General features: G+C 39.6%; 1 protein-coding gene across 6 annotated transcripts in view; it reads left to right on the top strand.

The window, feature by feature from the left end:
• Positions 1–6,377: 6,377 nt before the first annotated feature.
• The window catches only part of CD84 (CD84 molecule), a 50,937-nt gene continuing 39,413 nt past the window's right edge, over positions 6,378–17,901 (top strand). For all 6 annotated transcript variants that reach the window (XR_011487722.1, XM_070467630.1, XM_070467629.1 and 3 more), the window contains exon 1: positions 6,378–6,484. Coding sequence is in view for 5 of the 6 variants with exons in the window: in XM_070467630.1 (XP_070323731.1) it covers positions 6,403–6,484 (82 nt within the window). In the remaining variant the exon portion in view is untranslated. The remainder of the gene's footprint in view (positions 6,485–17,901) is intronic.

Here is a 17,901-nt window from a genome sequence, read left to right as displayed (position 1 = left end):
AAAATTCTGGAGGGCATGGGAATTGTTGGACTAAAAAAAAAAAAGTTTTAGCATTGAAGGCTTTTCCAGATTCCAGCCTATCCTGCCAACCCACAGTGTCACCTAATTTTATCTAATTTGTCCTTCTTCTCAAAGCTTCTTTCTATAGCAGTCTCTCTCTTCTAGTGGTCTATACCCCAGACCAGATTCCTGTCCCAGATCTCAAGTCATTTGGCACTCTGCTCAACTACAAAGGGCACATCAAGGGAAGTCTCAAAAGCTAGAATCTTTTCTTTCCCGAAAGAATCAGTCTTTTTTTATTTTACTTCAGTGTTTTAGGGCATAATAAAAAGTAAAGTTTAAGCATGTTGAAATTAGTTTCAAGGCAGTAGAAATTGTCACATGGCAGAAAGAGTAATCAAATAATTGTCACTGTTCCATTATCTAGTGAATTATCCTTCCCTTTTCTTTGTTCCAGGTAATCAAGAGGAGGTACCAGAAGAAAAGCAATAAATAAGTCTGTGCCTTTTGAAGAAAAAGCAAAAAACAAAACAAAACAAAAAATGGGGTTGATAGTTGAGTTGCCATATAGTGTAGTGACTAATAAATACCATTTCTAAAATTCTTTGTCTGTATTTTAACAAGAAGATAAAAATATGCTCTTAAGATGAATATTTGTTATAGAATTTAAGAAGCGTGAAAGAAGAAAAAGTGCACTGTGAACTGAAATCAGAAAAGGCAGGTCTCTTACTGATTCTTCACTCTTGGAATCTCACTAACTATCAGATGAAACTTGATGACTGCCAGCCATTCAACATTTTCCCCACTCTAGGCTGTTTAATTGCCCAAAACCACCACATACAGATTAGTCTGAAATGTACTTATTGTTCCTGCTGGAGGTGTTTTAAAAATCAACAAAAGCTAGTATCTTCTTTTTTCAATTTATTTATTTTTAATTGAAGGATAATTGCTCTACATTACTGTGTTGTTTTCTGCCAAACATCAGTATGAATCAGCCATAAGTATAATATGTCCCTTCCTTCTTGAAATTCCCACCCACCTCCCTCCCGTCCCACCCCTCTAAGTTGTTACAGAGCCCTGGTTTGAGTTCCCTGAGTCATGTAGTAAATTTCCCATTAGCTATCTATTTTATATATGGTAATGTATGTTTCCATGTTATTCTTGCCATATCTCCCATCCTCTCCTTCCTCCTCACCACCACCTCCATGTCCATAAGTCTGTTCTCTATGTCTGTGCATCCATTGCTGTCCTGCAAATAATTTCATCAGTATCATCTTTCTAGATTATATATATATGTATATATATATATGAAAGAAATGGCAACCCACTCCAGTATTCTTGCCTGGAGAATTCCATGGACCGAGGAGTCTGGCAGGCTATATAGTCCATGGAGTCACAAAGAGTTGGACATGACTGAGTGACTATCACTACAATGTGTATATATATATATATATATATATATATATATATATATATATATACATACATACATTAGTATACAATATTTGTTTTTCTCTTTCTGACTTACTTCACTCTGTATATAGGCTTTAGGTTCACCCACCTCATTAGAACTGACTGAACTGTTTCTTTTTTATGGCTGAGTAGTATTCCATTGTATATATGTACCACAGCTTCTTTATCCATTCATCTGTTGATGGACATCTAGGTGCCTCCATGTCCTAACTCTTGTCAATGGTGCTGCAATGAACACTGGTTTACATGTGTCTTTTTCAGTTTTTGTTTCCTCAGGGTTTATGCCTAGTAGTGAGATTGTTGGGTCATATGGTGGTTTGTTTCTAGGTTTTAAAAGAATCTCCATACTATCTTCCATAGTGGCCATATCAATTTACATTCCTACCAACAGTGCAAGAAGGTTTCCTTTTCTACACACGCTCTCCAGCTTTTATTGTTTGTAGATTTTTTTTGATGATGGCCATTCTGATTGGTGTGAGGTGGTATCTCATTATAGTTGTGATTTGCATTTCTCTAATTAAGGCATCAATGAAAGAAATTGAAGACAACATAAACAGATGGAGAGACAGTCCATATTCCTTGGTTGGAAGACACAATATTGTGAAAATGACTATACAATCAAATGCAACCTACATTTTCAATGCAATCCCTAACAAATTACTAATGACATTTTCCACAGAACTAGAATAAAAAATTTCACAATTCATATGGAAACACAAAAGACCCCGAACATCCAAAGCAGTCTTGAGAAAGAAGAATGGAGTTGGAGGAATCAACCTTCCTGACTTCAGACTATATTACAAAGCTACAGTCATCAAGACAGTATGGTACTGGCACAAAAACAGAAATATAGACCAATGAAACAAGATAGATAGTCCAGAAGTAAACCCATACACCTATGGGTGCCAGGGTCCAGCCTCGGCAGGATCCAGGGGGTACCCTCAGGATGAACGGCATCAGCGAGAGAGAGAGAGAAGACACGTGAGACCAGCCTTGATAGGGCCAAGTCTGCGAGGGAGAGAGAAGAGAGAGAGAGAGAATGACCAGACAGAGGTGTTTGCAGGGTCTGGCAGAGTCTGACAATGCTTTATTTTTTACCATGTCTTTTATACCCTAAGTTAGTACATTTCTAAGGGGAAGATAGTTTAACATTACATCAGCTTGTCCTTCATGAAACCAGGGTGTTTTCTGCATACTTCTTTGTTTATGAGGGTCTTGTACACTATCTTCTGGCCTGGAGGCCTATTAACATTTTATGCAAGTCAGGTGAATGTAAACCTATTTTCTGTTTCTATGGTGACCTTAACAGAAGAGTTACAGTCTCATAGGGCAACAGGACAGCATGTCACCACATAATAAAAATATGACCCTGTTAATACCAACATCAATTATTCTGCAAAAGTTGTCAGTTAAATTTATCTAAAAGTTTTACCCCATACAGACTCTGTGGCTCTAATAAGGCAGCCTCTGCCTAGCACTCCTGGCTAATAATTAACAACTATTTCATTGTTACAACACTAGGGCTAAGCTCTTATTTTTCTAGATCTATAACTATATTAACAATGGTTTCCATAGCACAGCCTTAGCACACTAAAAGCAAAAACACAGCAAGCAAACATTAACCCAATAACCATTTTATAATAATTTTTTCTTATATTTTCTAATAAAACTCCTTCATTCCTCAAAAATGCTCTATATCTATATCTATTAAGGCTTTTATATAATCAGGTTCTTTATGCTATTTTATGATCAAAATATTATAAGCAATCATGCATATTAGTACCAAGGGCATAAATGCCCTTGGCTAACAAACTACCAGCAAAGGAGTTTAAATTAAAACACTCCTTTCACCCTAAATAATCTCATAAAATACCACCACCCAAAAAACTTATAGATTAAAGTTCTAAATTAATTCTTATTTGGAAAGAAATCTGGGAAGGTCTTCTGCCTATGTTATGGAAATTAGAAAGTAGTTTATTAAAGCAAGCATCAGAAGAACAGATAACATCTTTAAAGTGAGCACCGGGGGCAGCTTTGGGGCAGCTTTTTGGAATCCCTGAAAACCTGATCCTCCTTGCCCGTCAGGCTTTCTCCCCATGAACTTGTCATGGGTAGGATCTTGTGAGCTAGCCTTTTCGGAATCCTTGAAAACCTGATCCGCCTTGCCCGTCAGGTTTTCTCCCTCATGACCTTGTCATGGGTAGGATCTCGAGTGCTGGCTCCCAGCATCTGGGTACCTTATTTTTGACAAAGGGACCAAGAATATACAATAGGACAAAGACAGTCACTTCAATAAGTGGTGCTGGAAAAACTGGACAGTTTCATGTAAAAGAGGGAAATTAGAACATTTCCTAATGCCACATACAAATATAAACTCAAAATGGATTATATATATATATCTAAATGTAAGGCCAGAAACTATGAAACTCTTAGAGGAAACCATAGGGAGAACACTCGATGACATTAATCACAGCAAGTTCCTCTATGACCGACCTCCTAGAGTAATGGAAGTAAAAACAAGAACAAGTGGGACCTAATTAAACTTAAAAGCTTTTGCACAGCAAAGGAAACTATAAACAATGTGAAGAGACAACCCTCAGAATGGGCGAAAATAATGGCAAATGAAACAGCTGACAAAGGGTTAATTTTCAAAATATAAAAGCACCAGTTCATACAAATCAATACCAGAAAAACAAACAACCTAATCAAAAGTGGGGAAAAGGCCTAAACAGACTTTTCTGCAAAGACATACAGATAGCTAACAAACACATGAAAAGATCCTAAACAAAAGCTAGTACCTTCTTAATAAAAAAAAAAAAAATACATTGCTTGTTTGACAGCTTAAGGCTGAATTACAGAGAAAAGACACTGGTCCAAGCATAAGAGCAGATAAGTCCTTGAATAAAACACCAACACGGGCTTCCCTGGTGGAAGTAAAGAATCTGCCTGCAATGCAGGAGCTGCAGGAGACACGAGTTGGATCCCTGGGTCGGGAAGATCCCTTGGAGAAGGGCATGACAACCCATTCCAGTATTCTTGCCTGGAGAATCCCATGGACAAAGGTGCCTGTCAGGCTACAGTCCATAGGGTCACAAAGAGTCAAACGTGACTGAAGCTTCTTAGCACGCACGTGCAAGATACCAGTACAAACGTTCTAAAGACATACACATGAGACCAAGCAAGAGTTTTAAATGCAAGAGAAGAAGGAACATTCCTTCAGGGAATAAAGAAGGAATACAGAGGATACAAAATTAGGTTTACAGCAGCTCTTGGCAACTTCATAGTCTTTCTCCCTTCTCTGTACAACTAACACAAGATAGATGTGTGGCTGTGCAAATGTACTAATTACATATTTCAGGGAGATATGTTTGTTGAAACTGTGAAAGTAATACGGTTTAATTTTATGAAAGGATATAATTTGGAAAATTTTATTTTAATCATTCTTTGGTCCCAGCTTCCCAGTTCACTATATCTCAAAAAGACACTCAACTGTTCAACACTGAATAAGTATATATGGGAAATGATGAGAAGGATTGCTCAGAGAATGACTCCAAATGCTCAGAATCCCTGGAAATGAGCTAACTGGTTGAGGAGTCCTTTTAGTGAGAAAGGCTACATACAGTCTTACTTCTCCAGGTCTCAGGGCCTATTTTCTCAGTTTTCCCAGCACTCCACTGGGCTTCCCAGGTGGTGCTAATGGTAAAGAATCTGTCTGCCAATGCAGGAGACACAAAAGAGACTTGGGTTCAATTTCTGAGTCAGAAAGATTCCGTGGAGTAGGAAATGACAACCCACTCCAATATTCTTGCCTGGAAAATGCCCTGGGCAGAGGAGCCTGACGGGCTCAGTTCATGGGGCGCAAAGTGTTGGACACAAGTGAGCAACTAGACCAGCACCACCACCCAGTGCTCCCCAAAATAGGTGGGTCCAAGTTCAAACTGCTTGGTATCTGGTCCTAAATTTTACTCCCATTACCACTCTCCATCACCCAGACAAGGCCCTTGTTATACTTCTAACAGAGACTGGGGAGGCTTCTATAAGAGAACGGTCCTGAGTCATGTCTAGTTCAATCATAATTATACAAATTATATTATATATTATATACACTATGTATATGTATATGCATACATAGTAATACAATACTCTATAATTTATAAGTTTTATAATTACATATAACCATATTAGATAATATACATTATCAGATAATATGATATCTGATAATATCTATATATTATATATAGTTGTATATATAATTAAACTTATATATTAAACTTACATATATATAACTATATATTATCAGATAATACCTCCATATCTGATAATATACATTATATTATTATTGCATATATGATTATAATTATCATATAATACAAATAATTATACAGTTATGTACACTTGTATAATAGAATTATACATGATTCTCATTGCATATGCTAATATTAATAATCATGCAATATTAGTTGCTATCACTTATTAAACTCTTACAGAGTTAGCACATTCTTCCCATTGCCTGATCCCTATCACCTTTCTCCTAATAATGCTAACTTACTCTTCAGATTTGGCTCAGCTTGGTCATCAGTTCCTTCAGGAAGCCTCCCTGACACTGTCCTAGCCTGGGTTAGATGTTCCCACTACCCTTCTAGTTCCCTTTATTTTCTCTTTTGAGATACATATCACACTACACTGCCTGTTGATATTGATCTCAATAACAAGAATAAAAGGAGAGAAATCAAATTGCTTTGTTGCTCTTTATACTGCCTGTGCAGTATAGTGTCTGGCACATAGCAGGCATTCAATAAATATTTGTTGCTAGGCACTCTATACAACAGGAAAAAAACTAGTATGCCCTTTGTCAGTTACTCAACTTCCTTTTCTTCAATGTGGCTATAAAAAGGCAAACTGAAGTGAAACTGATTCTCCACTGAAAGAATGCTATGCTGTGTGCAGAAGTTTACAGTGAAAAAGATGGCTCATCACCACCTATGGATCTTGCTCTTTTGCCTACAAACCTGTGAGTTCTGACCATTGCTGATACCCCCCTAATTTTCTATTAAATTTTGGAAATTGCCCTTAAGGAGGCTATTGAAATGTCCTTTTGGCCTGCTCTAATAGAAACACCCTGGGTCTCAAAAGGGATCCTCCTGACTGGGAAGAGACTTAGAATCCAAACCTAAGTATTTTTCAACTTTAGAGTTTCCATATCTGAATTTTATCTGTACTCAGCCTGTAAACATCTGAGAAAAACTCTTCTGCTCAGAAACATCAGCTCATGGTAGATCTGCCCAGAAAACCAACAAAGGAATAGATAGTCCAAAACTTTGAAAAACTTAGAAGCAATTTTTGGGGGCATTTAGAATGTGTTATATAAACTTTAACAAAGATATGACTTAATTATTTCATTGTTCCAGCAGATTAAAGTGATGCATGACTATAATTATCATTGTAAAAACTTCATCTCTTTAAGTTCCCTTTATTTTCAAATCACATTCAAAGCTATTACTCTGCTTCTGTCCTCCAAAAACTCTAAAATTAATGGAGAAGAGAGTATTATCCCTGTTTTATAAATAAATTAGTTCTCAAAAAATGAAATGGAGAAGTTAAACTAAAAATCCTGTTTTTGTTACTTAAGGCTTAACAGTAAAGTATAATGGTCAAATGAATATTGCTTGTTGTTAGTACAAAGGAAACTATGTAACATTAACATAGCTTTGGGAGTGTTTTGTCATTGCATATATTATCTCACTGAATCCGAACAATTGCCTTGTTTATATAAAAACTGTCATTTCTAAAATAATTATAGTGTCTCTTATCAGTTTTGGAAATGCACTAGCAAATTCCTGGCGTGAGTTAGAACACAGAGAATCTAGTGGGTTAGGATTTCTGGAAAAGGTAGAATTGGTGCACTTTGGTATCTCTGATTCCCTTGACCACTTAAGGCTATGACTCCTTCAATGTGAGCTTCCTTGAGATTGTATCCACTGGGCAGGTCAAGTTTTTAGAGCCTGTCCTAGTCACCCTGACAGACAAGTAGAAAATGCAAGTAGATGGGGGAAAATATTGGATAGAACCTAAGTGGAAATCTAGGGATGTCCCCAGTCTTTCAACGAAGGGCTGACCAGGGAGGCATTTGATACAACTTAACTAGCAAAGCATTCACAATTTTTATGTACACACTCTTATGTGATACATACTAAGATCATTGAAATAAGCAAGATACATGTTCTTAATTTCATTATGCAAAAAAAAAAGTAGAATCTAAGACTTGAGTTAAACAGTTCACCTAAAATTTCACAGCCTGAAATTGGTAGAGCTGAAAATGGACATTTGTTCTGTTAATCCCAGGACTACAGTTCTTTCTGCTCCACACTTTTTTTTTTTTTTTCATTTTTATTTTATTTTATTTTTTTTTTTAATTTTTATTAGTTGGAGGCTAATTACTTTACATCATTACAGTAGTTTTTGTTATACATTGATATGAATTAGCCATTGATTTACATGTATTCCCCATCCCAGTCCCCCCTCCCACCTCCCTCTCCACCCGATCCCTCTGGGTCTTCCACACTTTTTTGACCTTTCAACTCATCCAGTTTTCAAGTCCCTGGTGCTCTTCAAAGGGCTCCTGTACACTACGTGAACGGCAGCTCTAAGATACACTGGCCTCATCTGCTGCTGCCGCTGAGTCCCTTCAGTCGTGTCCGACTCTGTGCGACCCCATAGACGGCAGCCCACCAGACTCCCCCGTCCCTGGGATTCTCCAGGCAAGAGTACTGGAGTGGGGTGCCATTGCCTTCTCTGGCCTCATCTACTGAAACGGAAATCAAAGTTATTGAACCAGCTAGCAATGAATCATTCAAACATCAACTTTAGAACTTTGGGAAAGTTATATAAAATCCACCTGTTGTCAGAAAGGGGAATATTTCCCTCTTCCTCCTCTTGAGTTCTGTGGCTGGACTAATAATAAAACTGACATAACAACCAAGTTCTGTAAAGCAATTATCCTTCAATTAAAAAATAAATAAATTTTAAAAAACTGACACGGAATAGATTGCAAGAGAAAAGAAATAATTTTTTTTTAATTTTTTCAACTTTTTATTTTATATTGGAGTATAGCTGATTAGGGACTTCCCTGGAGGCTCAGGGGTAAAGGAATCGGCCTGACAATGCAGGCATCACCAGAGACACTGTTTCGATCCCTGAATGGGAAGATCCCCTGGAGTAGGAAATGACAACCCTTTCTTGCCTGGAAAATTCTGTGGACAGAGGAGCCTGGCAGGCTGCAGTCCATGGGGTCTCTAAGAGTCAGACATGACTGAGAATGCGTGCATATGCACACACACACCCCACCCCACCCCACACCCCCCCACACACACAGACAATTAACAATGCTGTGATAGTTTCAGGTAAATGGCATAAGTGGACCCAGCCATATGTATACATGTGTCCATTCTCCCCCAAACTCCCTTCCCATCCAGGCTGTCACATAACATCCCTGTCCTATACAGTAGGTCTTTGCTGATTATCCATTTTAAATACAGCAGTGTGTACATGTCCATCCCAAACTCCCTAACTATCCTGTCCCCCCATCCTTCCCTCCTGGCAACCATAAGTTCATTCTCTAAGTTTGTGAAACTGAGAAACACATTTTAATTTGTGCACACAGAGGTCTCATAGAAATGGAAACTAAGAAGTGGCCAAAACAAACAGCTTTTACTTTTTAGACAAAGAAACAATAAATTTGTGAAGAATCAACAGGACAAAGAAATTCAGGCTTTTGGTGCTCAGTTAGTGAAGAATGTAAACAGACTTGGGCTTGAAGTGGTAGATTAAAATAACAAGGTTTGTTTGTATAAGCTTCTTGCCCCCAAATTCCCTGTCTTTGTTGATAAGGATGTCCTTATACCTCCAGATGCTGTGAAGTTTATTTTCTGCTTTCAGGAGGACAGAGAAGAATCAGAGTTTTCCTCTTTCACTGACTTCTTCTCAATCAATTTCTATTCAAAATAATCAATATGGAGAGTCTCCTGGTGACCAAATAGTTATGATTCTGGGCTTTCACTGCCGTGGCCTGGGTTCAATCCCTGGTCTGAGAACTGAGATTCCCACAAATGGTGCAGCCAAAAAAAAAAAAGAAAAAATCATATGTCATTGTGACATATTTGGGGGCAATCCATCCTGGGCTGGGTTGGGTTCAGCCAACCCAACACTGTTATTTAGACTTCAAAATGGGAGAACTGTTAGTACAATAAGAATTGTTTTGAGAATCAAAATGATAACCCATGTACAACAGTTGGCACAGTATCTGAATATAGTAAGTGCTTACCAATTACTAGCTAACGCTGTCATTTCTCACACCTGCTTTTCATATGGTATTAGGAAAGGGCCAGGGCATTCTTGCACAGAGATCCTGGCCAAGATGCCTCTGTTTAGGTGATCCAAGGAACATGAGCAGGTGAAAAGATCGTAGGAATTTGAACTTAAGTGTGAGCTTTTGAAGTTCCTGAAGAGAAAACCAGGGATGAAATATTCCCTTTGTCAATGGCCCATTAATGAGAGGTGGGAGTTTGTTTTTATAGCAGTAAAACCAGAAGTACTTTCATGTACCATTTGGCTTTGTTGAATGGATAATTTTGCCTCTTAAAGATTACTCTACCAAAATTTCCTGAGTGCAAAAATGTACCCCAAATCCCTCTCCTGCTATTCCTGACAAAGATGGTCCCTGATATTTAGCACTGAGCTTAGATGGCAACTCTGACTGTACTTACTTCCCTAAAATGAATTCTGAGCAATTTAAGCAGCTGAGATGCAATGGGAAAAGGGAATTAGAAATCCCGTTCTTCCCTGGAAAGCACTGAAATAAGAGGAGTCTGAGTGTGCAAGCTCATGACCATTCCATGTTGGAAAAATTTTCTTGAAGAGCCAAGACTCACAGTCTTATGTTTGTGATCTCAGCTTCCTCATCGTGACCTGTGAATGCTGTTACTCCAACTGTCCTTCCAAGTATTCTACTAGCTGCCAGCCGTTTGGGGGAAAAAACAAGAGCCCACTGCTTTTGCTCCATACTCACTTTCTTCTATGTATTCTCTCTCATACTCCTTTAATTCTTCATTTACTCCATACATTTCTTGCTTCTCTTTCTTCAACCCCTCCCCTTGCTGCCTTCTCCTCTCTCATCAAAGATAGTAATAATTAACCACTTATGGAGCAGTCACTACATATCTGTCATTACTCTAAGTAGTCTGCCTATGTTATTTTGTCTAATCCTCAACACCCTTTGACATGGGTATATTAATATTACAGAAGAAAATAGAGATCATTTAGCCAAAAAGTGGAGGAAGTAGGATTTGAATTCCTGTCTATAGACTTAACCACTGAGTCAGTGCTGCCTTCACCACTTTGATGCTGAAATAGAATAGTATAGTATCCCTGAGACTGATGGTTATCACACTTTGGGATTTATCATGAGTGGTGATTATTCACCTATCTCTGTACCCACCTACAGAGGAGGATGGAGGCTGGTGGGCAGGCCTTTGCCAATAATAGAAGTCTAGGTGGGCCAGCAAGATAGAATATCCAAAGAAATGACCATATCGAGACATGGTTCAAGTACCATTCACATGAGCATGGTTATAGAATGATTGGAATTTGCTTTTTCAAAACAAATAAAGATCCAGTATCAACAAGATCTCAGTGTTCTGCTGAATGTAGAGCACAGTCATGAGGCATTCCAGCAGCTGACAGAGAGGGGCCTTCACTTCCCTCATAGCTCAGTTGGTAAAGAATCCACCTGCAATGCAGGAGACCTCAGCTCGATTCCTGGGTCAGGAAGATCCGCTGGAGAAGGGATAGGCTACCCACTCCAGTATTCTTGGGCTTCCCTTGTGGCTCAGCTTGTAAAGAATCCATCTGCAATGCAGGAGACCTGGGTTTGATCCCTGGGTTGAGAAGATCCCCTGGAGAAGGGAAAGGCTACCCACTCCAGTATTCTGGCCTGGAAAATTCCATGGAGTATATAGTCCATGGAGTTGCGAAGAGTTGGACACACTGAGCGACTTTCACTTTCAAGAAAGAGACAGAGCCTCTGTTCTAGAAAGAGATTTGAGCAGACTACTGCCATAGACCTTCCAGAAGAGCTTAAAAACAAAAGTCCAGTTACAGAAATGGAAGAATATATTATATCTGGGGAAAACTAGGTATCAGGACATTAGCTTTAAAATCCAGTCTCCAAGAGAAACTTGAGGCTGCATCCTTGTAACAGCATGAAACTCCAGTAGAGGGGATAGTGACCCCCCCTCATCAATCCAATATGGCAGAGAAGGCCTGGAGATCAGTGTGACCCCAGAGCAGCCAGAGTGCTTCCACAACAGGAGACCAAATGTCAATGCTAGGTCACTTGGGCTACTCGAGTAATTCCCAAATCAGACTGTTGTTCTCTTTAACTTAAGAGAAGGATGAATCTGTAGGTTTGGGGGTAACTAGATTCAACTATGTGGAAGCCAGAAAAGAAAGAGTTCTGAGCAGACAATTGGGTGACTGATGCTAGTGGATGTACATGCCCACTACACGTTTCCTTCATTATACTCAATTTTTTATTATAAGCTTAGAGTACTCTTGTTATTGTTCAGTCACTGAGTTGTATCTGACTCTGCAATCCCATGGACTGCCACTCACCAGGCTTCCTGTCCTTCACTGTCTCCCAGAATTTGCTCAGATTCATGTCCATAAAGTGTTGAGTAATGATAAAATAATGAGTGAAAGGATCTCATCTTTGAGAATCTATGTGTGTGTGTGTATGTGTGTGTGTTTCTTTTGCAGAAGAGGATTCATGTCAACCCAAATCTTGATAAAGATTATATAAAGTAAAGGGGAAAAAATCCAGCAGAAAATAGTATGCTATTGTATGGGGGTGGTAGGTTCCTTGTTTTAAAACCCTCATAACCAAGGAGTTTCCATTCTCATGGAGAATGACACAAAACTTCTGGCTGCTAACCCTTTGCTTCCTCCTTGTCCTTGTTTCCCTTCACTCAGAGTAACCAGTTACAACCATCTCTCTTCTGGGTGCTGCTACCTCTGGTAACTCTGCCAGACCTGCAGTACTCAGGGAAGCAGTGGATGGGAGGAGACAAGGGGAAAGTTAGCTATGGCTGAAGAAATATCAAGAAATGCTGGTTTATGACACCACCCTTATGGCAGAAATTGAAGAGGAACTAAAAAGCCTCTTGATGAAAGTGGAAGAGGAGAGTGAAAAAGTTGGCTTAAAGCTTAACATTCAGAAAACTAAGATCATGACATCTGGTCCCATCACCTCATGGGAAATAGATGGGGAGACAGTGGAAACAGTGTCAGACTTTATTTTTGGGGGCTCCAAAATCACTGCAGATGGTGACTAGAGCCATGACATTAAAAGACACTTACTCTTTGAAAGGAAACGTATGACCAACCTAGATAGCATATTAAAAAGCAGAGACATTACTTTGCCAACAAAGGTCCTTCTGGTCAAGACTATAGTTTCTCCAGTGGTCATGTATGGATGTGAGAGTTGGACTGTGAAGAAAGCTGAGCACCGAAAAATTGATGCTTTTGAACTGTGGTGCTGGAGAAGACTCTTGAGAGTCCCTTGGACTGCAACGAGATCCAACTAGTCCATCCTGAAGGAGATCAGTCCTGGGTGTTCTTTGGAAGAACTGATGCTGAAGCTGAAACTCCAATACTTTGGCCACCTCATGCGAATAGTTGACTCACTGGAAAAGACCCTGATGCTGGGAGGGATTGGGGTCATGAGGAGAAGGGGATGACAGAGGATGAGATGGCTGGATGGCATCACCAACTCGATGGGCATGAGTTTGAGTAAACTCCGGGAGTTGGTGATGGACAGGGAGGCCTGGCGTGCTGCGATTCATGGGGTCGCAAAGAGTTGGACACGACTGAGTGACTGAACTGAACTGAACTGAATTGTAAGGGAAATACTAGTGACCAAAACAGAAAAAGACTACATGGCAATTATATTCTCATGGGGGTTCAAGGTGGGGAAGACAGTAAGTAAATATGCACATGCAATGCTTTAGTAGTCATAACTGCTGTGAAGAAAAATAAATAAGGCAACAGGGAATGATGGGAAAGAGACAGCTACTTAAACATGGTGAAGCTCTCTCTGAAGATATGACACTGGAACAGAGTTTCACAGTGAAGGAGTGCAGGAAAGGGTGTTGTAAAAAAGGAGAACAGCAAATATTTAATTTTTTTTAAAAAAAGGTTCTAAGGTGTTCTTACCCAATTTGAAGAATGAGAAAGTCAGTGTGGTTGGAGTGGGCAGGGGAGAGAAGGATATGAGATCAGTTGGGAGGAGAGGGGTCAGAACAGATAGGATCTAGGAGACTAGGGAGTCCCTTGAAACCCCAAATGTACACTGTCTTTGTTTTCAATAGACTCTAAGGAGAACTATGAAGTTTAGGTCTAAATGCCCTCTCTGTTGCCATCAATACTTATTTTGTAATCTCTTTGGGTTTCGCCCAACTTCTCAGTAAATTTATTTCTCAGTAAGTTTCCCTTACTCAGGTCTGAAGAATTTCCTTCTAGCCAGTTAACCTCCTCCTATCCCATCAATATTTCTAACCCAGATGAAGTTTCCGATTCTTTATTATTTCCAAACACATTTCTTATTCTCATATTCTCTATTTCCTTCTTTCAATCAGTGATTTTGGGCAGCTACTTTATCATGAAATGTATGTTTGTAAAGTTCACCCATTCACATGGGTTCATCCAGGGACACAGGAGTTATCTAAAACACAAAAGATATATAAGGCTGAGAAAGATGTTCAGCTTCCCTTCCAGGAGGGGAAATCCAGCTCCACTGAATAGCCTGTCCATGGTGTTCTGTTCAAGCTGGTGTCATCCTGACCCTCTGGCTACCTCTTCACCATAGTTACCTAGAGATCTTGGGGAACCTATTTTTCCACCCAAGCCCACATCACAGAGTTCAAGCCTTTTCTTGCCTTTGCTTCTCTTCTAGAAGTATTGCCTTTCTCCCACCCTATCCTGCTGTGGTCTGGCTATGGGAATCAGGAAATCACACTCGTTCAGTTTAGTCATTCAGTCGTGTCTGACTCTTTGCAACCCCATGGACTGCAGCACACCAGGCTTCCCTATCCATCACCAACTCCTGGAGCTTGTTCAGACTCATGTCCATCGAGTCAGTGATGCCATCCAACCATCTTATCTTCTGTCATCCCCTTCTCCTCCTGCCTTCAATCTTTCCCAGCATCAGGTCTTATCCAATGAGTCAGTTTGCACCAGGTGGCCAAAGTATTGGAGTTTCAGCTTCAGCATCAGTCCTTCCAATGAATATTCAGGATTGATTTCCTTTAGGACTGACTGGTTGGATTCCCTTGCAGTCCAAGGGACTCTCAAGAGTCTTCTCCAACACCACAGTTCAAAAGCATCAATTCTTTGGTGCTCAGCTTTCTTTATAGTCCAGCTCTCACATCACATACATAGTTTTGACTTATATCGAACCTTAGTTGGCAAAGTAATGTCTCTGTTTTTTAATATGCTGTCTAGGTTGGTCATAGCTTTTCTCCCAAGGAGCAAGCATGTTTTAATTTTATGGCTGCAGTCACCATCTGCAGTGATTTGGGAGCCCAAGAAAATATAGTATCTCACTGTTTCCATTGTTTCCCCATCTTTTGCCATGAAGTGATGGGACAAGAGGCAATGATCTTAGTTTTTTGAATGTTGAGTTTTAAGCCAAATTTTTCACTCTCCTCTTTCACTTTCATCAAAAAGCTCTTTAGTTCTTTGGTTTCTTCACACTCATTAGGAGATATTATAAATGTGGGTCATCTTTTTCATTGGGCCCCAAGCCTGCTCACCAGTCCCTTCATCCCCTCAGTCAACCTGTTAACTCCCTGGGGGTGTTCCCTAGAGTAGCATGTCCTCAAAAATTTTACATTCATCAAAATGATAATAGCAACTACCATTTTTATGTGCCAGGAATTTGTGCTGTATTCTTTCTTCATAATTGCATTTAATAATTACCTATATTTTAAAGGTAAGGAACCTAAGGATCAGAGAATTTCAATTGTTTTCCCCAAATAACATATCTAGGTTCAAATATACCTAGATTCAAGACCTGTGCCCCTAACTTTATACTTCTTAAGTAGTCCCACTCCTGCCTCCTCTTGCTTCCTACATTACTGAAGATATGAAGGTCATGAAGCATGACTAGCTACCATTTTATCTTCTCTACTCCAAAATGTCCACTACATATTAAGCAACATCTATGTGTCCTCCCAACAATTTCATGAGGTACAACTTAATGGCAACCCACTCCAGTGTTCTTGCCTGGAGAATCCCAGGGATGGCGGAGCCTGGTGGGCTGCCATCTATGGGGTCACACAGAGTCGGACACGACTGAAGCGACTTAGTAGCAGCAGCAGCAGCTAACTAAGATAAGGGTCTCCGTAACTCTCAGGAATTGAACACAGGCCCATCTGACTCAAACCATGTGCTTCTTCCATCTTGCCAAGCAAATTTTCTTCTATCCTTACTCCCAACAAGACCTCAAAATATCACTGTCCTTTCACTCATCCTTTCCTTTTTTCCTTCCACTTCAGATGAAGGCATGACCCTCCTCTGACTGAAAACATATATCTTTCTCTGCATACCATTTCCCTTCCATTTTTAGTTCCACACAAGCCTTAATGGCCTGTGTATACTTCACTGTGCTTGGTGCTTGGGATTTTAAGACAAGATTCCTGAATTCAAGTGACTCAGTGTCCAGAAACAGACAGGTGGGTTCATGACTACCACCCAGTGTGGCAAGTATTATGAGACAGAAACAAAGAACTCCATGCGTAGGGACATCTACTCTAGAGTAGGCATGATCAGGGAAGTCTCTATCTTCTTTTTCTCCTTACCACACTTCCCCCATCAATACCTTCTATTTTAAAACAAAATCAAATAAATTAGTTTTGTTTGGCCCTCTAGCTAGCTATTTGTTCTATTTTATAACCTTTCTTTCACTATGAAGCTTCTCCACTTCTTTACCACTTTTTCTATCCTCAATCCTCTACATTCTGGCTTCCATTTGAATTATCCTAACTTGAGCTACATTCTCAAAGGCCATAAATAACCTCCTAATGGACAAATCTTGGGGTCATGTTCGGTCTTTAACTCACTTGAAGACTCTGGATCACTAGACATCAGTGACAGTTACCTTCTTGAGATTCTTTCTCCTCCTGGGCTTCATGATTCTGTCTGCTATTGGTGCCTCTCTTGTCACTGTATCACTTAATCTATTCAGTTTCTTTTGATAGTGCCTCTTCTATAACTGTAAGCACTTATCACAAGGTTCAGCCTTGGACTTCAGCCTACTCTTCCTGAGTGAGCCTTTCCTTCAAGCACTTCCTCTCCATAGATGATCCCTAAACCACTTGGATTTCAGTTTGATGGCAAGTGACAGAGACTCAAAAATAAGAATTCCTTAAAGAAGAAAGAAATGTCTTTCTTGTTAGTGTAAAATGGCTGGAGTTGGCAGTTCAGTTGGTAGAATAGGTCACAAGGTCACCAGGGATCCACACTTTTTGAGTCTTCCTGCTCATGACTCTCAGTACTTGGCTTCCTCTTCTTGATCCAAAATGTCCAAGATCCACTGTCATGGCATTCCAGCCTATAAGGAGCAAGGAAGAGATGAAGAAAGCAAGCACCCTCTTCTTTTCTTTTCTTTTCTTTTCTTTTTTAACTTATTTTAATTGGAGGCTAATTACTTTACAATATTGTATTGGTTTTGCCATACATTGACATGAATCCACCATGGGTGTACATGTGTTCCCTATCCTGAACCCCCGAGTGCCCTCTTCTTAACGACATAAAAGTCAATACAATACTTGCACTTTCGTCCCATGGACCTGAACTTCATCACATGACCAAACTGAGATTGCAGAAGGCTGAGCGATGTAGTCTTTATTCTGGGTGACCATACACCTTGCTAAAAATTAGAGATCCTGTTACTAAGAATGAAGCAGAAAACAGCCAGCAGATTCTGCCACAGCCCCCAAACAATGCTTTGAATACATGAACTTTTCTTATCTTCCATTCTTCTAATTTCTTGTTTAGTGGTGCACCATCATCTCACATTCCATGTTTCTGACTCTAAACTTGTCTTCTCCTTTTGACTTCTTTCAAGCATGAACTTAATCAAATTCCAGTAGCTATTAGTTTTCCACTCTCATGAAGTAGACACCCAATATACTGTTGAATTTTATGACGTGCCTCTTCATTCCTTGCCTTTCTTAGTGCTATCTCTCAAATTCATCCCTTCCTTTCCATTCCCATTATCTCTCCTCAATTCATGCCCAGATGGTTACAGTAGCCTCTGAAATGGCCTTTCAAGCCCAGCCATTCTTTCCTCTTATTCCTCCTACACATTATTAC

The sequence above is a fragment of the Odocoileus virginianus genome, chromosome 5 (genome assembly GCF_023699985.2).
Source record: "Odocoileus virginianus isolate 20LAN1187 ecotype Illinois chromosome 5, Ovbor_1.2, whole genome shotgun sequence".
Classification (NCBI taxonomy): domain Eukaryota; kingdom Metazoa; phylum Chordata; class Mammalia; order Artiodactyla; family Cervidae; genus Odocoileus; species Odocoileus virginianus.
The sequence above is the reverse complement of the archived record's forward strand: the minus strand, read 5'-3'. Positions and strand labels throughout refer to the sequence as shown.